Raw genomic sequence first — 24,797 nt, forward strand, 5'->3', positions numbered from 1 at the left:
TCGTAAAGTTGGATTTTTAGATGTACCTTCTGCTCAAGTTTCTACTGTAAGTCTACATCACTCTCCAATTCTCTCCAATGGCACCAGTGACCACACCGCAGGAAGGCAACACAAAAGAATGCTGAAGAAGATGGCGCTTGTGAGGCAAACAGACGACATAGTAGGGCCTGACCTCGAAAAAAATCCACACTATGAGAGTTTATTCAACCCTACCCGTTCTCGCAGGCGCCGTCTTGATGACGGCGATAACAACGCTGAAATACAACTCAACCCCCACCAGATTCAGTTTAGGAGCCAGTTGGACACCAACCTCAACATGAGCCATGCCGGGGTAGATGAGCACTGCCCACGCTACCTAACAAGAGGGTCGGACAGGCAGAATCTAGCCGCAGAAGCGGTAACAACCACCGGTGACGCAGGGTGACTCTTCAAGTTGTCAGCCGTGTGATCAATTACGACCTTTCCATTGGTGGCGGATTATCATTCGTGACATTAGATGAAAAAGTACGGCACAAGATTGACACGATCATGATGTCGTACAATTTTCATTAGGACATAACAAGTTCACAACCCTTGCAGGTCAACAAGATTCCAATGCCTATAAGTATCGTACATTGGTCATCAGTAGCCCATCCCTCACTCTTTGAATTTGCCATTTGATCTGCACACTTTTATGTTGGAACCAGAAGAATATCTCTATGCTCTTGACTGGAATAACAACATATCGGGTTCGTCAGAGCTTGTTGGACATGAATCATTGTGCTGAACTTCGTCATTTCCAGTTGTAGCCATCACCCTGCTATCCTACGACTATAGTCAGTAGCTTCCATGCTTTCAATGTGGCTGAGCGTAATATTATCTAGTGCTTCAGTTCGAGAAAGAGGTAAGGAGGGGGTCGTTTCATTATCGTCGAGTACTCATGATTAATACTGTCGCAGGTCACGTTTGTTTGGGTTAGAGCTCAACTCCAACGATATGAAGGTCCAAAACTGACTGGTTATGCAGCAAAGGCAGTGGTCAGTGATGACATATCTATACCTTGTTGTGAGCTCTACCCTGCCAAAGTGCTTCATGTTTCCCATTTCGTTGCCATATCAGGTTCGATATTTTGGTATTGTCCTTGCAATGTATGTCGCGATGCTTGTATCCTTCGGATGGCACGTTGGATGTTGACCCTGACGTCTAGGATTTGCGCCGTCTGTACGTGACCTGATACCTGAGTCGTCATTGATTGACTAGCACCAGGGGGAGGTCTATTTTATATACCTGAAGCAGTGAGTATATCGTTCCTTAGAGGGTTCTAGGTTGACCCAGATTCAGCCGTACGTCACAAGTTCGTTTTACAGCTAGCCTGATCTGCTGCTGACCTCTTGTTTAGTTGTGAGTATATCGTATTCAACTGAAACTAGCTTTGCTTATCATCAAATTGAAATAGGTTATGGTATATTCGTGTTCATGCAATGGGGTTTTTCTGTATATTTTTGCTTGGTGGAAGGTATGTCATATCCATACAGTCTCGCACCTTTGCGCTTCCCATTTTTACATTTGCAGTCATTCTCATCTGGCGTCTTTACGCCCTACACAACCAATCAAAGCTCATACTTTATGTTCTACTGGGGTTGCTCCTACCTATCGTCGCGCTCTATATAGCGGTGGATGCATTTTTATGGAGCCGGCCTTCAGCGATCTCAGGTGAATTTCTATTATAATTGGATTCTTTGCAAGCTGATGCCTGGTTGTACAGTGCAAGAAATCATAATAACTCCAAATATCAAGTACTGCACAACTTTCTTCCACATCGGGCCTATGCATATGATCTACGCTTCCATCCCCGTCATATGCTATGATATTTTCTTGGTTGTTCTCGCCATTACCGTCTTCAGGAAGCACCTGAAAGAACGAAAGGAACTTAAAATGAAGCCTAACACCTACGTAGTGATGATCATCCAATATCATGTCATATACTTTGTCATGTAAGTTCCCTTCGTTTGTTGTGTTCTCTGAAAGCATTCATTGAATCATACTAGGAATTTGGCAACTCAAATATTCATGGCGACATTGTGGGCCCGCCCTTCGGTATGATTTCCTGTGATTCTACAGAGATATTCTCTAACGCAGACATGCACAGACGGTGGTGCTGTATCTGGTAATATTGTTCAAGCTTACCGCGCCATTTATTATCGTGCCACGTCTCATCATCAGCATTTGGGATACGCATGCCAATGACAACTGCGTACATGTTAGTACGACATTCGAGGATTGTGTCTGTTTGACTTCGCCACCGGAAGTGGAGCAGCCCGAGGATTGACTCCTGCGTATAATATCCCAAACTGAGAAAGGAAGTAGAATAAGGTCCATACTTGCCCCTAACCAGCGTACACCTCAAAAACCTATTCAACTAAATAATCGTTGTCTCTAGACTCAATGGAATTTATGAATGTAGATTCCTCGTAGATACATCTACACATTCACTACCATGACCTGCACGTTCGACTGGGAATTCTAGGTAAGGGAGTCAAGGATAGGCCTATCCTGAGCTAATCCAGTAGGTAGTTCCTGTCACTCAAATATCATTCTTATAGCTTGCGGTCCAAGCATGCTGAATGATCCTTAAATGCCAGTAATTGACAAAGATCCGATCACATCATTTGGGAAACGACAGTAGACGAGATCCCCTCGTGGATTAGATAAAGAGTAAATGGTAGGACAAATTGTAGACACGATCATGTCGTCTGGGTATGGCTTGTTGACGGTTCCTGTGTAACGAGATTCGTCACCCTGTTCTCTGTGGCCTTTCCTTTCAACATATTCTCTATAAAGTATTCGCCAGCCTAGCAACCATGTGTGAGAAGAATCCTCCGCAACGAAATAAATAAATAAATGGCTGACCTTGTAGCTACTACGGACAAGAGGACCGCTGGCCACATAGGAGAAACCCATGTCATCAGCTATTTGTTTCCATCGGTCAAACTCGGAAGGTTCCACATATCGGTCAACTTTCATGTGTCGCTTCGTGGGCCTCATATATTGCCCAAAGGTGACAACATCAACATTAATTTTGCGAAGTTCTGAACCATGATCCAGCAATTATAATCTCGGCATAAATGTGTTCAGCTTACCTCGTAACGCATCCATGACTTGCTCTTCTGTCTCGCCGACACCAAGCATGATACTTGTCTTGGTGACGCGGACACCTTCCTTCTTCGCGTGCTCAAGCACCTTCAGACTTTGTCGGAAAGTTGCACGGCGGTCGCGTACAAAGGGTGTCAACTCCTCCACAGTCTCGATATTGTGTGCGTAAACGTCTAGGCCGGACTTCGCTACGAGAGAAACATTTTCCAAATTGCCCGCAAAATCTCCTGTCAATGCTTCCACCAGAATATGGGGCGCCCTGTTTCAAATATCCTGTTAGTGAGCGGCGCGAACGAAGTCAGTATGTAACGTACTTTTGCTTAATCTTCATAATAGTCTCTGCGAAGTGATGTGCACCGCCATCTACAAGGTCTGTAGGGATAATTATAAGTATGTGATCTGGTTATATTTGTAGTCAGCGCACCATCTCTGTCAACACTAGTGAGCACTATGTATCCGAGCCCCCATCGACTAATGGCCTCTGCCGTATTCTCAGGCTCATGAGGATCCAATGGAGGTGGAGTACGGGAAGTCTTGACAGAGCAGAATCTACAACCACGCGTACAGGTGTCTCCCATCAACTAAAAGAAGTAAAATTAGTCAAAGGACAGTAATTCCAGTATCACGTAGCACACCATGATTGTAGCCGTTGCTGCCCTCTTGCCCTCCTCAGCAGTTGCACCTTCCTTTCCACCCCAGCAGTCACCGATATTAGGACATCGTGCCTCCTCACATACAGTATGAAGGCCGAGTCCCCTTAAGTCCTTCTTGATCTTGTTGAAAGATGCTCCCGAGGGTATTTTTGTCTTTAGAAAGCTGGGCAGCCGAGGCCTGTAGTGGAAGAATAGGTATTATTCCAAGAGAATCATATCAATTTATGCGCACCCTTTGGTGTTCCCGAGCACTACATGTTCTATGGGTTCTCCTGAGATGAAGTCGTCTAGCGATGGTCCAGAGACCAGCGTTTCGCGGAAGCTGGACTTTAAATTCGGCGTTGAGGCTGACGGTGTTGCCAAGTGTCGAACTCGATACGAAAGTCGGCAACTGGAACGGGGGCGGAAAAGTGAGTTTATGAAGAGCAAATGGGCCGACATCGTGACGGAGGACAACGCATGTCATGTAATGAATCGGAATAGCGGCGGCCCACATCGACAAAAAAGGCAATTTTATCAGCGCTTGGCGGGATCAAAATTAAGAGTCGGGTTGTCCTCATGAACACGCTTTCCAGAAGGGAGGAGGACACGCTCCTTAAAACCACTAAAGCGCGCGCGTTAACAGAATGTGACTCGATAGTTAAAGGTTCGGCCATGCATTCTAGCATGATTAAAAACACTTATATCGGCTTCGTGTCACTTAGAATTCGCCAACTGCGCAACCGGACGTACGTTGTCTGTGGCATGGGCTTGCAGGGACAAGTACAAAGCTTTACAGGAGTGTATGCTACAATAGTGAGTCCTACCGCACTCAGTGTCTGGTACATTGAGTGAATGTTTTTCAGTACAAGTCAAGCAGCCATGGATGATGTTCGAAAGGAATATCTTCGATTAAGGGACCAACAGAAAGCGCCTCAAGCACCTCTCTCTAACGATGACAGGATTTCTTGATAGTGTCTTTCGCCTTCGAAAACGCAAGGCATATCGTCAGGTACACACAGTGATCATACACTATCCACAGTTTTATCAGTCCATGGCCCGGGGACGCTCGAATGTGTGGTGTAGTCATAGATTGAACAAAAGTAGAGGAGCGTGCAGACCCGGGGGCGGGAAATATCGAATACTAGTAGAAGTATAGACAATAGCATAGGCAGTGTTTTATTACAGGGAATCTCAGTTTTTCTTTCCGTTGTTGATTGCAAGCCATTGAGCACGAAGACCCATGAGAGAGGAAATGAAACTGAACACGATAATCTATCAGGCGAGCACAGTAAAAGAAACCACTGCCAAACTAACCCAGCAAAGCCAACAACCCCGTCATTGACATTGACGAGACCCAAGTTGGAAGCAGGTATCCAAATGTCGAAAAGGTCGATGATGAATTGGTGGCGTGTGTCCGCGCGCAGGCTATGAGAATCTTAGAGCTATTTGTGATATAGTACTGATGATTTCAACGTACTTTTCAAGCGCGAGTTGCCTGACTTCTCTTTGAGCTTCATCGCTGAGATCCTTTTCTCCCCAGGTCTCGGAGTTACGCAATTTCTTTGCGTCGTGAGCGAGTCGTCCGGCCTGGAAAATGGAAATTAAAATCACTATCCTAGCTGGGCGATAGGTCCCACCTTCAGTAGTCCATGCGTAATGCTGAATAAGATTCCAGCCAGCCAGAATCTGTTGGATGTCTTTGTGACCCTCTCAGCAGTGCCGGGCTTGAGAGCAATGAACTTTGCGGCGTTCGCCTGTCAAATTATTTCAGGAGTGGTAAAACTACTCATGGATCACTTGTTACTTACCCACAGAGCTGTGTCATATGTGAGATACCCGAAGTAGGCAAGCTGCCGGCCGATGCTAGTCACTTGTTCACCAACTTCACCCGATGATGAAGCAACACGCAATGCGGCTTGGAGGTGCTCTACAGGTTTCCCAAGTCGCATGACTGTACAAATGTCAAGTATGATCATGCGGCACAGATGAGCCTTACGTTTACGGACAATCCCTAGGTGACTCTTGAGAGCTGTCCATCGAGCAGCTTCGACCTTGTTACCCCGAGAGACGAGAAACCAGGCGAGAAACCGAGAGAAATACTGAACTGTGCGGTAGAGCTACCGGATAAAGTGCTCCGATAAGTATTCCGTTCCTAAAACAATGAGGTTCAATACCTTATCCCGGCCGACATTGAACGATCCAAATTTCAAGGACTGAGACACATAAGGGTGGAGGATGACTTGTGATGCGACTGTAGCCATATCTGAAATGTACAAATGACAGATTCCCGTAAGACGAGGGAGGTGCTTTAAGTGCCACTTGAAGGCTTTAGATGCGCACGGGACCTGGCGTAATTACCTTGCCGTTATCACGTGGATTCATGTTTGTATACCCGATCACCGGTGTGACGGCGTCCAGATGCAACCTCATGCGCATGATTTCAGACTTCACAAGAGCAAGTACAAGACACGACAAGGGAGCCATAACATGTCTCATTTCAAGCATGAGTCAAAGGTATGGACAAAGTCGTTTATTGAGCGACTATTAGATCTATCATTATCTATGCCAGACGCGGCGATGTGACTCGATATCCGATTTATAGGCACACGGTAAAGCAAAGAAATACGAACCGATAATCACACTGGAATAATGAAAGCGGCGCCACGATGTCTAGCTGGGCCTTGGAGGTCACTACTGGAAAGGAGACCCATTCTCAGGTGTGGCCCCCATCCCTTCGGTGGGTTTCTTGCGGGTGATTTCGGACGGCAAAAGCCGCGCGTAACGTTTGCCTCGCGGGTTTACACAACCTTCTGCCCTGCCCCCCACTTGCTGTGCTTTCATCACTGCTAGAGACTGCTAGTCATGACCACGAGCACTTGGCTTCCCCGCCGGGTGAGTTCTGCGCGCTAGTTCTCACGTGACATACCATTCATTCTGTCATACTTCAAGCTCCTCCATGTGATTCCTCGTCAAAGGCAATTTTCATCATCCGTCATAGTAAGTTAGGTTAATAAGCTTGAAGTGGGAGGAATTAATGGTCGTGTTAGTCAAATCAGGCATTCCGCAGTGAGCGTGACACATTCGGTGAGCTCCAGGTCCCTGCCGATCGCTATTGGGGTGCACAAACGCAACGGTATGGATCAGGTCTGAGGTGTGTTCTCTACTGAACATTTTCCGCAGGTCATTACAAAACTTTGATATTGGTGGCCCCTCGCAACGATTGCCGCATCCTCTGATCAAGGCTTTCGGCGTGTTGAAGAAGGCTGCAGCTATCGTCAATGTCAGCTATGGTATGGACCCGAAGGTTGGCGAAGCCATTCAGAAAGCTGCTGATGATGTGAGAAATCATGTTCTAGGCTTCGTATGTGTGCTTTCAGCTGATCTTTACTCCAGGTCATTTCTGGGAAGCTCATGGATCACTTCCCCTTGGTTGTCTTCCAAACTGGAAGTGGAACTCAGAGTAACATGAACGTAAACGAGGTTAGTATAACAAATATCTGATTATTTGGTGTTGTTACTCAGCGTGGTCAACAGGTAATATCGAATCGTGCGATAGAACTCCTTGGAGGTGAACTTGGGTCTAAGAAACCAGTCCATCCGAATGACCATGTTAACATGAGCCAGAGTAGTAATGACACGTGAGTTACTGGGTAGCTTATACTTGATTGCATGTATTGACGAACATGTAGCTTCCCAACAGCTATGCATGTCGCTGCTGTGACTGAAATTAATCACTCATTACTTCCAGCACTGACGCAGCTCAGGGATGCACTCAACGAAAAAGCTGAGCTTTTCAGCGGGATTATCAAAATCGGACGCACGCACTTGCAGGTATGAATAATCGGCCTTCGATGCGGATGTTATCTGATCACTATTAGGATGCCACACCTCTGACGCTTGGCCAAGAATTCAGTGGATATGTCCAGCAAATCGATAATGGCATTGCTCGTGTCCAAAATGTCATTCCTCGGTTGAGCCTTCTTGCTCAGGGCGGCACTGCGGTTGGCACAGTGAGTCACCTTGACATCCAGCGAAGGGTAGAGATCTTACGTGCCGTGCAGGGTCTGAATACCAAGAAGGGGTTCGACGTCAAAATTGCCGCCGAGATATCTACCATTACGGGCTTGAAGTTCCAGACCGCGCCTAACAAGGTAAGGCAATTTATGGCGATCGTTTCGTCCGACTACTGACGAAGATCCGCAGTTCGAAGCTCTAGCCAGTCACGATGCCCTGGTTGAGACTCATGGTGCTCTGAATGTCATCGCGTGTTCCCTGATGAAGATCGCCAATGACATTAGGTTCCTTGGTTCTGGCCCTCGGTGTGGCTTCGGTGAACTGAGCCTCCCTGAAAACGAACCTGGTAGCAGTATCATGCCTGGCAAAGTTAATCCCACGCAGTGCGAGGCTGTAACAATGGTCGCCGCTCAAGTTATGGGTAACCAGACTGCTGTTAGCGTTGCTGGAGCCAGCGGACAGTTTGAGGTATTTGTATTTCATATACGGCGCATTTGTCATTCAAACCCGAATTAGCTCAATGTCTTCAAACCGGTCATGATCATGAACGTGCTACAGAGCATCCGCCTTCTTTCTGATGGTGAGGTTTCATAACTCAATGACTCGTTGTCAACCTGCTGATCTTTGTATGGTCAGCCTCACGGTCTTTTACCAATCATTGTATAGTTGGCATTGAGGCCAATGAAAAGCGTATCAACCACCTCTTGAACGAGAGTTTGATGCTTGCAACGATTTTGAACAGCCACCTTGGCTATGATAGTGCGTGCTAAATATAACTCCGCACATTTCCGGTCGAAGTTAATCGTACTTTGCAGACGTGGCCCAGTGCGCAAAGAAAGCGCACAAGGAAGGAACGACGCTGAAGGAGGCGACTATTGCGCTCGGATACCTGACACCTGAAGAGTTTGATGAGAAAGTGCGACCAGAATTGATGTTATACCCAGATGACATATAGTCACAAGATGGCATTGTTGGATATTTGTAACATGGAGATCCTGTGCCAGCCTCTTGTGAAACAGTATGGCACAGTTGGTAACCAACTCGTGTCAATTTAATCGATAAAGAATGCGTAGGTTACTGCGAGTGGTGTGAAGATCTGATAGAGAGAAGCTCGTCCGCCAAGAACAGCAAGGAAGGAACAGCGAATACAAAAAAGGCAAGAATGCTATATCCAACCGCAAACGAAATATACCACGTCAAATCAGTACAACTTCCCGTCACAGCACTCCCTCGTCTCTACTCGTAATTTGCACAGCAACAGTCTTCCTCGTTATCCACACCGAGCTCACACTTTTTAACCCGAAAATTCTTAGTTGGTGCTCATCACCGTCAACGTCGACCACAACACCACTTTATTTAGCTTCTGAAGAAATATTCGGGCATTAGGTTGACTGCCACAGCGCCCTTCTCTTTACATCTCCTGGTCCCACGAGGCGACCTGTCTTTACAACACTTGAGTCGGCTACTGCCTCATTATATCTTCCTCTCTTTGCATCTTACTTGTCACCACTTTGGTTCTATATGTCGCTTAGCCGAATTCTCAACGACGAACCACCCCCGGCGAGAAAATCCGCTTCCTCACGTGGTGGTGGTATCGATCCTTCGTTAGCAGACGTGTCACCTCTCTCCCGAACCACAGTCATATCTCCTCATCCCCAAACTCTTCGTCGGAGTCTAACTCCTCTCGGAGAGCAACCACCACTTCCTCGTGGATATTCTTACCAGACACCCTCTTATCAGGGTGCCGGAGGTTGGGATCCATATTCGGGTGATTATGTTCAGGGAGAGATCTTTCCTCTTGGTCCAGGAGGCAACTATTATTCTCAGCGTGAACGGGATGGACAGCACCAGCCTCCACCTCCAGAACCCCGCGCATCTTCCGTGGGCGCTTACTACAAGGAAGGCGAAAATGAACCCACACCGCGAAAACGGAGAAAGCCTGTGGCTCCAGACGACGACCCCGATTACCAGCCTCCGATTGTAAAGCGCGTAAGTTTCATCAGGCATACATAGGGCTAATTCGGCTTTACTCACCTTCCTATTCTTATCCCTTAGGCACCCCGTCGAAATCCTCCTCGTTCAAAAGCAAATCGCCCCGAGTCGCCTCTTATGGAGGGAACGGATCTTGCAACAGCTGCACGAGAGTACCATCAAACTGAAGAGGAACGACGTCTGGTATCTTCCGACCTCTCGGACTGTGAAGAAGTATGGATTGGTGACCTCAGCGACTATATCATAGAGACACATCTACGCCAGCGTAAAGTAGAATCGTGGTTTGATGCCAGTGTTTTGGTTAGTTTCACATCTGCGACTTCCGGTCGGTCGATTCACATTTCATCATAGGAACGCAACTCCAGCACGGCGCTGACACTGTCACGCCACTATGTGTCCCGCATCGCACGGATGCCCCTTCCACCTCCAACGCCCCCGCCGATACCTCCTTCTGTTGAGGAGGAGCTTCTATCCACTATTCACGCTTCCCCACCTCCCGATACATATGATTATGGCGCTCCGGATAACTACGAACCTGGCTCGGCTAGATTTGGCGCAGAAGATGCGGCTCGGTTGTTTGAGGAGTCTTACCTAGGTCGCAATCAGAAGCACAAGGATTCACTCAAGCGTGGTGCAGATGGTGCAGATTCAGACGAGAGCAGTGACCTTGAGATTCCTGCTTCATCCAGAAACAAACCTGCAGCAAAGAAACGGAAGGTTGACAAAGACTCTGCTTCAATCGCTGACGAGTTCGAACGGTCTATCGGCGGGATCAGCCCTTCCAAATTTGCTTCATCAAAGACGAAAGCGAAGGGAAAACAGAGTCTGTTGCGGGAAGCGAGCGCGGACAGTGTTATACCAAGTGCAACACCTAAAGGTCGTAAGAGGGGTGGTGGCGGGAAGAAGCTTTTACCACCTGATACTCTGGAGGGCCTTGGCATTGGCTCCGCTGGAGCATCGGTCGCTGGAGACATCACGCCTTCGGCATCCAGGCCAGTATCGCCTGCTCTCACTGCCACTTCTGTTGTATACGAATTAGACGACATCATCCCTCCTCTCAAGCGCGCTAAAAAGATCGATGAGAATGCTATGGCCAAACGATTGAAGAACTTGGAGGAGGCTCAGAAGAAAGTTTGGACAAACATTGCTCGGAGAGACGTTGCTAAGGTATGTGTGGATGTTGCATTACGTACTGTTTGCATTCTCATCTCGTCGCGTAGGTGTACAAGTACGCCGCGATGGGTTACCAGGCTCGTCAAGGTCAGCTCAAGCGCTTAGCCACGCTATCATCCATCCAAGCACGTCGGCCTTTCACAAAGACCGCAAAAGCTCAAAAGGACGTTCAAGCTAAAGGCAAACGTTTGATGCGTGAAATGTTAGTCTTCTGGAAGAAGAATGAGCGGGAAGAGAGAGATGTTCGAAAGCGCGAGCAGAAGGAGGCCATTGATAGGGCCAAGGTCGAGGAAGAGAAAAGGGAGGCGGCGCGTCAAGCACGCAAACTTGAGTTCTTGATCAGTCAAACTGAGTTGTACAGCCATTTCGTCGGTAACAAGCTCAAGAGTGAGTCCTGTTTTTCGATGCTTTGGTGGCTGTTCGCTGACACCCAGATCTCAGCTTCTGAAGTACAAGGAGATACTCCTGAAAGCTCGACGCCAGTGGGTGCTGCTCTTGACGACGTTGACCCATCAGTACTTCGAGAAATTGACTTTGATGACGGTTGGTTTCATTTATCCGTATCTTGACAATTTGGAGGCTGAAAGTTATAATCAGAGGACCAAACCAATCTTCACAGACATGCGCGGCATAACGCTCAGGAAGCTATCGCTCTTGCCAGACAAAGGGCTCAGCAATTTGACGTGCAAGCTGCACTCGACAGGAAAACGAATGAGGCTCTGAAACTTGCCAAGGCTCAGGCACATATTAGGGACGATGACGAGTCTGGGCTCTCAGGCACTTCGAATACGCCCCTCGTTGATTGTGAGTTCTTCTTGGGTGCTCAGGTTTAAGAGATTAACAATGGTGTACACAGTGGACTCCGATGAACTCAACTTCCAAAACCCGACGTCACTCACTGGAGAACTCAAGATCAAGCAACCGAAAATGCTCATGGCGCAGCTAAAGGAGTACCAACTCAAAGGTCTGAATTGGCTCGCTACGTTGTACGAACAGGGTATCAACGGCATTCTTGCTGACGAGATGGGTCTCGGAAAGGTGAGACTGATTAGAATACTGCGCAACTCGCCTTACACTCCTTGCACCTCAGACCGTGCAGTCAATATCTCTCCTTGCGTATCTTGCTGAGGTACACGACATATGGGGGCCATTTTTGGTTGTTGCACCAGCCTCTACATTGCACAATTGGCAACAGGAGATTACTCGCTTTGTGCCTGGTCTGAAAGCCCTGCCTTATTGGGGGAACGTCAAAGACCGAACTACCTTGCGCAAGTTCTGGAGCAAAAAAGAAATCAGTTATGACAAGGACGCACCGTTCCATGTCCTGATTACAAGCTACCAGTTGGTCAGTTGCGATCGCATAATGTTTCAAGCTGTGTTGCTGTGTTAATGTCTTTGTCAGGTTACTCAAGACCAGCAGTACTTCCAGCGCGTGAAATGGCAATATATGGTTCTTGACGAAGCTCAGAATATCAAGAATGCCTCCAGTGTACGGTGGAAAACATTGCTCGGATTCCAATGTCGCAATCGTTTGCTTTTGACTGGCACACCAATTCAAAACTCAATGCAAGGTCAGTGAGATGGGGCAGCAGCGTCACTACTTACTAACCTCCATATAGAGCTCTGGGCATTGCTCCACTTCATCATGCCCAGTCTTTTTGACTCCCACGACGAGTTCAACGAGTGGTTTTCTAAGGATATCGAAAACGCTGCAGAGAACAAGGGCAGCAAACTCAATGAACGTCAACTACGGCGATTGCACATGATATTGAAGCCTTTCATGTTACGGCGAGTCAAACGACATGTACAAAACGAGTTGAGCGAGAAGGTTTATATTCAATTCACTCACTGAGGAGCGATCGCTCACATTTTACCTTACCTAGATTGAGATCGATCATTACGTTGACCTGTCATCACGCCAACGTACTCTCTACCGTGCACTTCTGGCGAATGTATCTGTGGTAGATCTATTAGAGAAGGCCGCAAACATAGGGGATGCCGATTCTGCTCGATCGCTAATGAACCTCGTAATGCAGTTCCGGAAGGTGAGTAAGATATGGTCTTATCATTTCTAAACACTGACCAACTTACTTCAATGTAGGTTTGTAATCATCCCGAGCTCTTTGAACGTGCAGACGTGGTAGCTCCCTTCTCATTCTCTCGCTTCGGTCAATCTGGTCCTCTGAACCGTGAAGGCGATTTCATTTCCCTTCCTTACTCGACTCATAACCCTATTGAGTACCAAATTCCGGCATTATTCCACCAAGATGGCGGGCTTATAGATGTCCCTCGTGAAAAGTCTGGACTGCGTAGGCGATCGGACTGTACCAGTGGCCTTTTCAATATTTGGTCAACGGAGTGGATACATCGTTCGACGTTCGACGATGTTGAAGGTGTGTGATGGTGCTTGAGTGACTGCCCTTTGGATGTAACATGTTATAGCTTCACCTGCGTTCGCATTTCTTCGACTTCTGAACACCACACCAAGTGATGTTCATGGCCTTCAGGTGTCTTCCTTCATGCGCAATTGGCTTCGGGTCCTTGAGGAAGAAAACAGGATTGTTGAGGATAGAGGGATCTCATCGTAGGCTAACTATGACTTTTTTTCCGATGTCCGACTGACCGTTTTCATAGGGAAGCAGAATTTGTAGCTCATACTGGCGCACATCCGTTCAGCATAAGCCCCCGTCTCTCTTTGAGCCTGGATACCGCGGAAGGCCTGCCACATCTTCTGGATATATCTTTAACAGCTTGGCAGGGGTCCAATCTAGCTCGTCCAGCACTGAGGTGGTTTGTGCCACCGGCTGTAGCACCTCCAATATCTCTTCACTGCACAGATCGGACGTTTATAGAGCATCAAGTTCAGTTACTGGAGGCACCTATGGAATCGTTGGCATTTTACGGTCTCCCTCAGCATTTGCGGGATTCGCCTACCATTGACCAGGCATACCACAGCCTAGTTCCTGCTTTGTCCTCTGCAGGACTTGTCGGAAGTTCGCCCGCGGACCAGCTACCATCTTCAAGCATGCAGATACCAGAAGCAAAGAGACTGATCTATGACTCTGCTAAACTCGCTCGGTTAGATGCCCTCCTTCAGGAGCTGAAGGCGGGCGACCATCGTGTCTTGATATATTTCCAAATGACTCGTATGATGGACCTTATGGAGGAATATCTGATCTATCGCCAGTACAAGTATTTACGTCTCGATGGCTCATCGAAGCTGGAAGATCGACGAGATATGGTGATAGATTGGCAAACACGGTCAGTGTTCGACTTAGGTTGTATATCATCGACTCTGATCAATGTTCTCTAGTCCGGACATTTTCGTATTTATTCTAAGTACGCGTGCAGGTGGTCTCGGGATCAACTTGACCGCAGCAGACACTGTTGTCTTCTACGATCACGACTGGAATCCGTCAAACGATGCGCAGGCCATGGATCGCGCCCATCGTCTTGGTCAGACACGTCAAGTGACTGTCTATCGCCTGATCACGAAGGGCACCATCGACGAGCGTATTATTCAGTTAGCTCGTGTCAAAAAAGATGTAAGTTATTTTTATTCCTGAAGTGCAGGACGTTCAATTGATGTTCTTCCAGGTGCAAGACATCGTGGTCGGCAACAAGAACTTCACAGACGTCACGAAACCAAGCGAAATTGTCCAACTTCTCCTCAATGATGACCAGCTCGCAAACCTTGATAGTTCGAATACTTCGGGACCCTCTTCGAAGAAAGCAGGCAAGCGAGCTGTAGGAGTTTCGGAAGGTTCTTCTGGCGATACTATGCGAGATCTTTGGAATGAAGAAGGCGATGACTTCTTTGGTCATTCCAGTAATAACAATGGTGCCGCTCCACCACCTGAGGGCGGGGAAGAGGAGGAGGGAACAGCGGCGCCAGCCAAAGGAAAGAAGCGGAAAGGTGGTGCTGCGGCACGTCCGCGAAAAACGACCGGAAAGGGGAGTAGAAAGAAGGATCCTGGAACGGGGGATGTGACTCCTGCTGTGGACGCTGAGTGATTTTCTGTCTTTTGTTGCTTTACTTTTGCTTTGCTTTGTTCACGCACATTATCAACTTCTGTAGATTAATTCAAATCCGTACGTCCATGTAGGTCTGGCATTTAGTTACTTATTGCATGTCCTTATAATCTGTGTTATTTATGTGGAATCATGATCAGCGTGAGAAATCTTAGATATGTATCCAATTGCACAAGTCAGTCACATACTACACGTCTTTTTACACACTACAACGAGGCCTAGCTCTTGATTGATCTACATTGACTGGCCCCCATGCACCTTCATTTGAACAGCAAAACTTCATTAATAACCTGGTACACGCTTCACTCGTCTCCACCGATAAACCTGATTACCGAATCTAATAATTCGTGATTCAAATACATATCCTCTCGCAGTCCCCAATCTCTACAAAGATAACGATCAACGTTGAAAGGACAGTATCGTGCTGAGTGAGAGACAAAAAGAGGTGCTTGATCACTCTGATTGTTTGTACTGGGAGTGGAGATGGCGAAGAAGAAGAAATCGCAGCTCAAACCGGTTGCGCGTGGATTCGCGACAACATCAGTGCCGAAGAAAGTGGTTGAAAACGAACAAAACACAGATGACACGACTACCAATACCACAGTTGAAGAAGCCCCAACAAGTGACACGTTGCACCCCACAGTTGCCCACGTCCAATCCGATGTGCCTCAGGACCACTCTTTCGACCCGGATCAAGTAGAAGAACAGTCTCTGCAGAATCTTGTCGATAAGTATCAGGAGAAAACAGAGAAAGAGACACTCAGGACCATCAAGGTAAATGAGTTACAGTCGCTATGAAATCGTGCTGACTAGTTCATCTTTATCAAGGCTACTGAGGTTGACCGGCGGTTTTCTAAGACATTGCCTTCGTTGCAGGTTGATCCCGTTCTAGTAGATCGCATCCTTACATTAAATTGGGAGAGCCCCGAGTGTGAGTTGATGCTCTGGAACCCGTTGTCACAATAAATACCTTACTGTTCTTCATAGGCGAGAGAAAACTGTTAGAGGAGACGGAAGAAAAATTAGTGACGCGACTTGGAATTACCTATGGAGTTCTGAGAAGGCAAGGCTTTTCACAGGACAGAGTAGATGAATGCCTTAGGGCAATCCAGGGGGTAGATCTGGAGGAAGCATACGAATGGGTTCGTCCATCCTCTACCCCTCAAGCCATCGCTTACATTAGGGCAGCTTTACATCTACTGCTCGGAAGATGAGCTTGAAGAAAAAGGTAAAATGATTGTTTGTTAAGTTTACAATTGTAGTTGTAGTTCTCAATCGTGTGTCAACAGTGGCTGAGGACCTTGACGACTCGAAAGTGCCTCGGAGAAAGCGTAAAGAGCTTCAGTCTCCCACAGCAAGAAGCCCTTTGCCATCATCTAACCCGTCACCACCTTCGGCAGCAGTGACAGTTGCATCAAAGCTGGATGCTAATGCTCCGGTGTTTGTGCCGGCGAGACAACGGCCAGCCTCAGATGTAGAATTGCCGAAATCTGGAGGTATTCTTCCCGCCGAATCGACGAGGTCTTCTCCATCAAGATCCAGTTCACCTGATATAGATGACCTAGTCGCGGAGTACGTCCGTATAAAGATGCAGATAACAGATCTTACCGCCAGGGGCAAGCCACCGGCTCATCACGAACCCGTACTGGTCCAGCATCTCCAAGACAAGCTCGTGGTTTTGAAGTCGCACTATTTCTTTGACGAAAAGGATGCAGAAACGCAGTATCGGTCAGAACGTGCTAGGGTTGATACCCTTTTACTTCAGTCAAGATTACGAGGATCGAGTCCAAAGCTGTCAGCGACACAAGAGAAGAAAGTAGCAAAGCCACTCAGTGCTGGTCCACATGTTGAAAAACAAGATATACCTGCACCGTCTGACATCCCCGATATATTTGATCAACACGAGGAGGGTCTCGGTGGTATGCTTGAGATCTTGGATACCCTCCCTTCCGAAATTGCCGGAGAGGGAGGGACCATAATTCGCATGCGGGACATGGTCTTACCCAAGCACTGGTCCAGTAAAACACCGAAGACACTTTTAGCCGAGTTTGTCTTCAAGGTTGACCGGTACGCCGCAGTCACTTATAGTATTATTTCTGGGCCAAGTCGTGCGAAACGCGCATGTGTTATGGTCAACTGGGAGGGAAAAAAGACGGATGAGTGGGGCATGTGTGATGTTGCTTGTCACACTGAAATCCAGGCAGAGTATTATGTCGCAACAGTTGCTTTACACGCTCTTACGTTCCCTGCCACTGATGGCTTTGCGGTCGGGTCTTCCGGTGCTTTAGCCAACCATACGTCGTTCCGGTTACTACCGCCTGTCTTCAGGGATTTATGGGATGAACTTGAGACAGACAGAAAGTTACGGGAAGATCTGATCAATCGTCAAGTTTGGGCGAATATGAGAAACATTGTTGAAAAAAAGATTGATGCTCGTCCAATGGTAACGTTCCTCATTGGAATACCTGTTTTTCGGACTGAGCTTTGCTCTCTAGCTTATGGAGAAGAACACGAGGGCTACCACAGAGGCCAAAGACCCCATACCAGTTCGGAATCTGCCTCGCAATGACATCAGCTCTGATCATGTCATTGCGGACTTCAGAGCGCGACAAATGCGGCCTGCGTATCAAGAAATGCTTGTAAGTGACATCAGAAATGAACGTTTGGTCTACATTTTCAAGCTCCCTTTCGTAGCATCATCGCAATCAGCTTCCTATTGCAAAGTATAAGAGTGAAATCCTATCCATTCTTGACCATTCGCAAATCCTCGTGCTCAGTGGCGAGACTGGCTGGTAAAGTGGCATTACTTCTTGAAAGGCACATCTTACTTATTCTCTGATTTTATAGTGGCAAATCCACACAAGTCCCTGCGTTCATTTTAGAGGATCAGCTGGCTCGTGGCCTCCCTTGCAAGATATATTGTACAGAGCCGCGTCGAATATCAGCGGTATCTCTCGCTCAACGAGTTTCTCGTGAGCTAGGCGACTCTCCTGGTGCCGTTGGAACTCTAAGCTCGCTTGTCGGCTATTCAATTCGATTGGAAAGCAATACTACGCGAAATACCCGCCTGGCGTTTGTTACGAATGGTATCGCGCTTCGTATGCTGGAGGGAGGCACAGGCCCCAATGGTCAAGGCACTGCATTTGACGAGATCACAGTGAGCAAAACGTAAATCAGGAAGACGCAGCTAATACTATTTCTAGCACATCATTATTGACGAGGTTTGTGCAGCCATTTCCGAAGCCCGGACTCCTTACATGTCCAATTATACAGGTCCATGAACGCAGCATTGAGTCAGACTTCCTTCTCATTGTTCTAAAATCTCTTCTCTCCCAGAGGTCGGATTTGAAGTCAGCACGCTCGCCTTAGCTATGCAGCTCACTGACCAAGCGCATCGCAGGATCATTCTCATGTCGGCCACAGTGGACGCGGACAAACTGTCCAATTATTTCAATGGATGCCCCACATTACATGTCCCAGGTCGAACCTTCCCTGTGGATGTTCGCTTCTTAGAGGATGCTATAGAGTACGCGGATTGGTTCATCCAGGAAAATTCGCCTTATGCGATTAATCGTGAGCCAACTTCTAAACTATCCTTCAATACGCTCACTTGCCCGAATAATCCATCAGTACATGATAAATCCCACAAGAACAAGAACAGGTTTGAATGGGACGAAGACACTGTTTATGGCAATGATGACGAAGACACGCTAGTCGATGGCGGACAGCAGATCTCAAGCCAGCCTATGAGACTGGAGAAGCGTTACTCCTATCAAACGATTAACACCGTCAACCTTCTTGATGAGCGCGCGATTCCTTACGAGTTGATTCTTCGTCTACTAGAACGCCTCTGCTTTGAGGACAAAGAGAGCCATCATTTTTCAGCGGCTGTTCTGATTTTTATGCCTGGTTTAGGGGAAATTCGGCGCATGAATGATCTTCTTACTGAACATCATACATTTGGGGATGAAAACAGCTTCAGGTTATATCCGTTGCATTCTACACTCTCGAGCGAAAATCAGAGCGCAGTGTTTGACATCCCTCCTCAGGGAGTTCGCAAAATCGTTATAGGTTCTTATTTGCATCTGCTCTTCGAAGCCAAGCATCATTGCTCATTACTCCTTCGCAGCGACCAACATTGCCGAGACAGGTATTACTATTCCTGACATTACCTGTGTCATAGATACCGGCAAACATCGCGAGATGAGGTCACTACTACCCCTCTCTCTTGAAGTCAACGATCACTGACTACCTTCAGGTTTGACGAAAAGCGCCAGCTCAGTCGTTTGGTCGAAACTTTCGTTGCCAAAAGTAATGCTGCTCAGCGTAGAGGCCGTGCAGGACGGGTGCAGAATGGACTATGTTTCCACTTGTTCACCAAGATTCGCCATGACACGTTGGTAAGACTTGGGCATTCCTGAGCTGTCTCTTTTACTGAAACCACGTGCTCAGTTGGCAGAGCATCCTTTGCCAGAGATGATGCGGCTTAGCTTATCAGACCTTTCCCTACGCATTAAAATCATGAAGGTGAAAATCGGCACCTCCATCGAGGATGTATTGTCCCGCGCATTGGATCCTCCTACGCCGGTGAATGTGCAAAGAGCTATCTCAGCACTAGTCGAGGTCCGTCAATGCCAGAACTCCTGTGTTTACCTTTCTCATCTGTCGCTTAGGTCCGCGCTCTTACACCGTCAGAGGACATCACTCCGATGGGTAGGCTTCTGAGCATGTTGCCTACAGACGTGCATCTAGGGAAATTCTTGCTCACCGCGGTATTATTCCGATGTCTGGACCCCGCGCTAACAATCGCTGCTGCTTTGAGTTCCAAGTCCCCATTCATAGTACCAATGGGTATGGAGCAAGAGGCGGACCGTGCTAAGAGTTCGTTCCGCGTTGGTTAGTTATGCACCACATTAAAAGACAACGAACTTACCTCCACTTCTTCAGATAATTCAGACTTCTTGACGATCCACAATGCATTTTCGAGTTGGCGTAGAGCATCCGAGAATCCCAGTTTCGTGCGCAAGTTCTGTCGGGTTAATTTCCTTAGCCACCAGAATCTTCAACAGATCGAGGAATTACGTCAACAATTCCTAGGGTATGATGGTTTTGATACGTGATCGCTGTTTGGCTAAGAAGTCTGTTGCAGCTTCTTAGTCGACTCTTCGTTTATCACTGTTGATAGGAATTTCGTTCGAGAACTCAGCCGGTATGTAACAGTGCGTCTAATGCCTCCCCATTACCGATGTTTCTATCCAGTGCGCGTTTCGGTCGCAACCGCACGCGCTTCGTGAGCGTACCGCTGCCTCTGGATAGCAATGGATCTAATATTGCTCTCATCAACTCGGCTCTCACTGCGGGGCTTTATCCTAAAGTGCTGGCGATCGACTCTTCCTCTGGACAAATGCGCACTATATCGAATAACCAATCTGCTGCTTTTCACCCTACTTCTGTTAACTTTGGCAGGAAGCCCGCTGACTTTGGTGTTAACCATCTCGTCTACTTTACACTCATGTAACAGTCCATTATGATGACGGCGACAAGTACTGAAGAGGTTTACAGGCACTCGAAGAAGATGTATGCTTGGGAGACCGGACCCATCGACGATCTCGCTCTCGTACTCCTATGCGGGGAGAGTGAATTCAAGGTCAGTACAACGTCCCAAGTGAATACAAGACGTTGACATCATAGCATTATACCCAGCTCCAATCTAACATGTTGTCCATTGATCGGAAAATCAGATATCAGCTCGCTCCCAAGGCCAATGTTGCGCTCAAAATTCTTCGCCAACACCTCACTACAATTCTTGCACTGCAACTTCGTGGCAGACCATTAACGGAGTCTCAAGTGTTATGGTATGATCTTGCCACTGCAGCTTTGGGGAAAATCAAACTGGAAACTGGAGATGACAGTACGAAGCTGATGATTAAACTGCCATGATGTAGCCAATCGACCTCTGATCTAGACCTAAATAATATGATGTATCGTCAAGATCTATGCACTTGCACTTATCCTCACTCATGCACATGAAGCTAAAATCGATAGCGAGACGTAACAACAATGTCGTGACATAGCCATAATACATAGTTGACAACAAATATGTGGAGTGGTGAGATTACTCTTCATCATCATCCTCGCCATCACGGCTGCATCTTCTGTGAGATAAAATGCCCTGAGAAGTGGAAATCACTTACGCGATGTTGTAGAAACGCAACTCGTACGTATCCTTGGATGATGCGACCACCCGGATCCAGTCGCGCAGGGTGTTTTTCTTCAAGAATTTCTTTGTCAAATACTTGAGGTAGCGTTTTGAGAAAGGGACGTTGGAGGTAACAGTAATTTTGGTGTTGCCTGCCAAAATAGTTAGGAATATAACAAATTGGTGTTGACAAAGCATATTACCATCCCGAACGATTTTGACGTTTTCACCGAGCTGACCAGACTTGCCCTCGACCTTTACACGATCGTGCAAGAACTTTTCGAAGTCAGCGCCATCGAAGACGCCGTCCGTTGCTGGGCGAGAGTAGTCGATCACGAATTTGTGCTTGACAGCAGGGGCTTTTCCACCAGCGGCTTTGGGCTAACAAAAGAACAGAACAAGCGGAAATCCGCAGGACATGAGCCTACTGAGAAGGTAACTCAGCAAAGCGGTGCCGGGACTGACCATCTTGAAAACGAGGGATGGAAGCTTGAAATCTTGAGGTTCGTTTCTGCAACCGTGACCAAGAAGATTAGGTTTGCTGTATATATGTAACTGTATAGTTCCAAACCATGTTTCTGGAAAATGCCGATACTTTAGGTTTGGAAATATCTTCTCACATGATATTTCTGAACGAAGAAATTAGTCGATACTTACCGGTCCTAGATCACTACTGACAAAACTTTTGAGGGATGACTACAACGCTCACTCGCGAACAAGTTGCCTCTGCCCAGCTGCAGGGCGACTTTGCTATAAAATCTGAGAGTTCACAGCCCAAACTCGATACATCAGAATGGCCCCTCCTGCTCAAAAATTATGACAAGTTACTCGTTCGCTCCAGTCATTTTACACCTATACCATCTGGAAGCAGTCCATTGAAACGAGATCTTGTCTCGTACATCAAGTGAGTATCCCACATACGTTTTGCATCCAGTACTGAGATCTTTGAAGGTCAGGTGTGATCAATCTTGACAAACCTTCTAATCCTTCATCACATGAAGTCGTGGCCTGGTTGAGGCGCATTCTACGCGTTGAGAAAACTGGACATAGCGGTACGCTTGACCCTAAGGTCACAGGGTGCTTGATTGTCTGCATTGACCGCGCTACGCGATTGGTCAAGTCCCAGCAAGGCGCAGGTTAGTACACATCGATGCTCAGCTAAAATCCTCTTTATCGAAGCTGTTTAGGCAAGGAATATGTATGTGTGCTGCGCTTGCACTCAAGTCTACCGGATCCCACTGCCCTCCCTCGGGCATTACAGACACTCAGTGGTGCGCTCTTCCAGAGGCCACCACTGATCTCTGCTGTGAAACGACAGTTGCGTATTCGAACGATATACGAGTCGAAGTTGTTGGAATTTGATGAAAAGCGTAATCTTGCCGTATTTTGGGTGTCATGTGAGGCTGGTACATATATCCGAACACTTTGTGTCCACCTTGGTCTTTTGCTGGGCGTGGGTGGACACATGCAAGAGCTTAGGAGGGTAAGGAGCGGTGCGATGTCGGAAAACGATGACATTGTGACCATGCATGACGTTCTGGATGCTCAATGGATGTATGATAACACACGCGATGGTAAGTTCCTGCACGCGTTATCAGGGAATATTCTAATATCATGTGCAGAATCGTACTTGCGTCGCGTTATCCGACCTCTGGAGAGCCTGCTCGTGGGATATAAGCGGATTGTTGTGAAAGACAGCGCGGTCAATGCAGTCTGCTACGGCGCGAAGCTCATGATTCCTGGGCTCTTGCGCTATGAAGCTGACATTGCAGTTAACGAGGAAGTGGTATTGATGACGACAAAAGGTTTGTTAAATTTAGTCACATATTCAGGTATTCCTCTGATATTCTTGGTCAGGCGAAGCTATAGCTCTGGCCATTGCACAAATGTCGACGGTTGAGCTTGCTACTTGTGATCATGGAGTTGTTGCAAAAGTGAAGCGATGTATCATGGAGCGTGACACCTACCCTCGCCGCTGGGGTCTTGGACCCATGGCTCTTCAGAAAAAGAAAATGGTCAAGGAAGGGAAGCTGGGCAAGTATGGTGAGAAGACTGAAGCAACGCCTGCGGAATGGAGTAAGGACTACGTGGACTATAATCGAGAGGTATGCGAGATTCTTTTGAGACAGCTCAAGGGTCCTAATCATTTCTTTCTTAAGCAATCCGGTCCTTCTACGATTACCCCTGTGCCTGCCCAAAAAGTGGAAGTAGTCGCAGAGCCTGTTGCTGAGGCTGTTTCCCCGAAGAAAGAGGAGAAGGAGAAAAAACGGAAGCGGAAGTCAGAGGCGGCCGAATCTGTCGCAGATGTGTCGATGGTGGAAGCACCTGCAGCGGAGGATGATCTTGACAAAACAGAGCGGAAGAAGCGAAAGAAAGAAAAGAAGGACAAGAAGGATAAGAAGGAAGAAGGTGCGGAAGAGGATGATGAGGCTCGACGGGAGAGGAAACGGCTCAAAAAAGAGAAAAAAGCTAGGGAGTCGATCGCAGCTGCAGACGAGTAGTTCTTTGGATGAGATCTGTGGTTTCATATGTTATTTCTTGTATTCTCTGGTCGCTCGACATGGTTGGTCTGTCATTCACATAGCTGAGCTTAGCAGGTATAAGTTCGAGATGAAACAGCAAATGAAGTAAGGAGCTCACTGGGCACTTGCAATGCTTGATAGTTTCGCCAGTGTCGTGTTGCGTTTGGCATGCTCGCCAAGTACCAGTGGTATAAGTAACTTACAACTTGTTGCAGTAAGAAATTTGGGCGCTGACTCCAGGTGCCGGTGATCTGTGAACCGACTGACAAGTCTACACGCAATCCTCTGACGCCAGAAATAAACCGTTGCAACCGGTTATCGAGCCTAAAACTTCAAGTACTCTTACCCACTCCTAGTAGTATTAGTAGATCTTGCGTCTAGCATATATGCTCTACTATGGCTTCCCGTAGGCAAGGATATATAATTTCACGCGGGTCACCCTGAGTGTCTGCCTCCCCCTTAAATCTGTAAGGGGTTAACGGCATACTTTGCCTTTTCAGGACCACTGACACCAGCGATATCCGCTGACATAACCTTACCGTGCGGTAATGATCTGCGCAGGCTCTGTCGTTGAACGTTCGGCGCCAACGGTTTGATATTACCGCTTACCTTGTTTATATACGCACTGGTTTGGATGCTGTAGTGAGCCGAATTTCCGAGCCTGACACTAGCGCTCGCTAAGGGAAAGAAACAACCGGTGTCCAATGCGAAACTTCCCTCAAGAAATTTTCACTAGCGCTCGTGCCTCCTTATTTTGAAATATCAACGTGCGACATACAACTGGCGTCCAATCACCAGCGGTGAGCGCTCGTGCCTTCCTTATTTTGTAACATTAACGTACGACGGACAACTGGCGTCCAATGCGAAAGTTCCCTCAGAAACTTTTCATTCTCCAACCCTACCTTCTGTGTTTGTAGGACAGCAACCATGTCAGAGCCCTCACCGCACTGATAAATGCTTTGACAACCGGCCATTGAACGTGGCATTTTCAATATCGACGTCGTCCGATGTTTGCATGGGAAGTTTCGAGCCAACTATGCTACCGAAGTCCCTTTGAATTCGCGCATGATGCGCCACCACAAAAGTGCTGCGTAAACT

General features: G+C 47.4%; 10 protein-coding genes across 10 annotated transcripts; 7 read left to right on the top strand and 3 right to left on the bottom strand.

Annotated features, from left to right (window-relative positions):
- Positions 1-673: 673 nt before the first annotated feature.
- Positions 674-2,308, top strand: F5147DRAFT_766916 (uncharacterized protein; the record flags this gene model as incomplete). Its single annotated transcript, XM_041440820.1, has 13 exons — positions 674-728; positions 783-815; positions 864-883; positions 939-953; positions 1,006-1,127; positions 1,187-1,200; positions 1,246-1,274; positions 1,321-1,333; positions 1,379-1,495; positions 1,552-1,692; positions 1,745-1,973; positions 2,028-2,076; positions 2,129-2,308. 13 exons carry the CDS (start codon positions 674-676, stop codon positions 2,306-2,308), a joined length of 1,017 nt encoding a protein of 338 aa, XP_041300427.1.
- Positions 2,309-2,437: 129 nt separating this feature from the next.
- Positions 2,438-4,331, bottom strand: F5147DRAFT_16178 (uncharacterized protein). Its single transcript, XM_041428345.1, has 7 exons — positions 4,018-4,331; positions 3,768-3,963; positions 3,557-3,713; positions 3,447-3,504; positions 3,120-3,391; positions 2,890-3,068; positions 2,438-2,831 (listed from the first exon to the last, which is right to left on the bottom strand). Exons 1-7 carry the CDS (start codon positions 4,224-4,226, stop codon positions 2,724-2,726), a joined length of 1,179 nt encoding a protein of 392 aa, XP_041300428.1. The 5' UTR covers positions 4,227-4,331; the 3' UTR covers positions 2,438-2,723.
- A 12-nt stretch (positions 4,332-4,343) lies between these two features.
- F5147DRAFT_563452 (uncharacterized protein) lies at positions 4,344-4,581 on the top strand (the record flags this gene model as incomplete). Its single annotated transcript, XM_041430675.1, has 2 exons — positions 4,344-4,431; positions 4,490-4,581. The coding sequence occupies 2 exons, from the start codon at positions 4,344-4,346 to the stop codon at positions 4,579-4,581; spliced, it is 180 nt and encodes a 59-aa protein (XP_041300429.1).
- Positions 4,582-4,958: 377 nt separating this feature from the next.
- F5147DRAFT_766918 (peroxisomal biogenesis factor 11) lies at positions 4,959-6,028 on the bottom strand (the record flags this gene model as incomplete). The annotated part of the gene is made up of 7 exons (XM_041440821.1): positions 4,959-5,025; positions 5,082-5,192; positions 5,245-5,354; positions 5,405-5,521; positions 5,576-5,718; positions 5,764-5,884; positions 5,942-6,028. The coding sequence occupies 7 exons, from the start codon at positions 6,026-6,028 to the stop codon at positions 4,959-4,961; spliced, it is 756 nt and encodes a 251-aa protein (XP_041300430.1).
- Positions 6,029-6,194: 166 nt separating this feature from the next.
- Positions 6,195-8,858, top strand: F5147DRAFT_664129 (fumarate hydratase). The gene is made up of 14 exons (XM_041434974.1): positions 6,195-6,281; positions 6,337-6,659; positions 6,717-6,764; positions 6,815-6,900; positions 6,948-7,104; positions 7,161-7,247; positions 7,302-7,405; positions 7,457-7,598; positions 7,646-7,777; positions 7,829-7,918; positions 7,971-8,249; positions 8,298-8,361; positions 8,418-8,540; positions 8,597-8,858. Exons 2-14 carry the CDS (start codon positions 6,630-6,632, stop codon positions 8,734-8,736), a joined length of 1,482 nt encoding a protein of 493 aa, XP_041300431.1. The 5' UTR covers positions 6,195-6,281; positions 6,337-6,629; the 3' UTR covers positions 8,737-8,858.
- Positions 8,859-9,302: 444 nt separating this feature from the next.
- Positions 9,303-9,794, top strand: F5147DRAFT_563105 (uncharacterized protein; the record flags this gene model as incomplete). Its single annotated transcript, XM_041430655.1, has 1 exon — positions 9,303-9,794. The coding sequence occupies one exon, from the start codon at positions 9,303-9,305 to the stop codon at positions 9,792-9,794; it is 492 nt and encodes a 163-aa protein (XP_041300432.1).
- A 96-nt stretch (positions 9,795-9,890) lies between these two features.
- On the top strand, positions 9,891-14,960 carry F5147DRAFT_562484 (SNF2 family N-terminal domain-containing protein; the record flags this gene model as incomplete). Its single annotated transcript, XM_041430620.1, is given in 15 exon segments — positions 9,891-10,073; positions 10,125-10,940; positions 10,994-11,333; positions 11,388-11,506; positions 11,546-11,750; positions 11,803-11,984; positions 12,037-12,291; positions 12,349-12,517; positions 12,536-12,774; positions 12,830-12,991; positions 13,048-13,339; positions 13,389-13,530; positions 13,581-14,207; positions 14,260-14,491; positions 14,544-14,960. 15 exon segments carry the CDS (start codon positions 9,891-9,893, stop codon positions 14,958-14,960), a joined length of 4,380 nt encoding a protein of 1,459 aa, XP_041300433.1.
- Positions 14,961-15,130: 170 nt separating this feature from the next.
- On the top strand, positions 15,131-21,043 carry F5147DRAFT_16369 (P-loop containing nucleoside triphosphate hydrolase protein). Its single transcript, XM_041428347.1, has 21 exons — positions 15,131-15,752; positions 15,807-15,909; positions 15,966-16,120; positions 16,167-16,206; positions 16,268-17,421; positions 17,474-17,617; positions 17,673-17,770; positions 17,826-18,135; positions 18,182-18,199; positions 18,252-18,316; positions 18,379-18,551; positions 18,609-19,049; positions 19,108-19,186; positions 19,237-19,378; positions 19,431-19,601; positions 19,652-19,874; positions 19,926-20,076; positions 20,128-20,187; positions 20,238-20,492; positions 20,541-20,625; positions 20,682-21,043. The coding sequence occupies exons 1-21, from the start codon at positions 15,462-15,464 to the stop codon at positions 20,916-20,918; spliced, it is 4,395 nt and encodes a 1,464-aa protein (XP_041300434.1). The 5' UTR covers positions 15,131-15,461; the 3' UTR covers positions 20,919-21,043.
- Positions 21,044-21,093: 50 nt separating this feature from the next.
- On the bottom strand, positions 21,094-21,645 carry F5147DRAFT_741887 (60S ribosomal protein L22; the record flags this gene model as incomplete). The annotated part of the gene is made up of 4 exons (XM_041439512.1): positions 21,094-21,124; positions 21,173-21,329; positions 21,381-21,551; positions 21,606-21,645. The coding sequence occupies 4 exons, from the start codon at positions 21,643-21,645 to the stop codon at positions 21,094-21,096; spliced, it is 399 nt and encodes a 132-aa protein (XP_041300435.1).
- A 177-nt stretch (positions 21,646-21,822) lies between these two features.
- F5147DRAFT_664142 (putative rRNA pseudouridine synthase) lies at positions 21,823-23,822 on the top strand. Its single transcript, XM_041434975.1, has 6 exons — positions 21,823-22,081; positions 22,129-22,313; positions 22,365-22,751; positions 22,800-22,982; positions 23,035-23,282; positions 23,337-23,822. The coding sequence occupies exons 1-6, from the start codon at positions 21,870-21,872 to the stop codon at positions 23,676-23,678; spliced, it is 1,557 nt and encodes a 518-aa protein (XP_041300436.1). The 5' UTR covers positions 21,823-21,869; the 3' UTR covers positions 23,679-23,822.
- The last annotated feature ends 975 nt before the right edge of the window (positions 23,823-24,797 follow it).

The sequence above is a fragment of the Suillus discolor genome (assembly GCF_016758755.1).
Source record: "Suillus discolor strain FC423 chromosome Unknown F5147scaffold_1, whole genome shotgun sequence".
NCBI classification, from domain to species: Eukaryota; Fungi; Basidiomycota; class Agaricomycetes; order Boletales; family Suillaceae; genus Suillus; species Suillus discolor.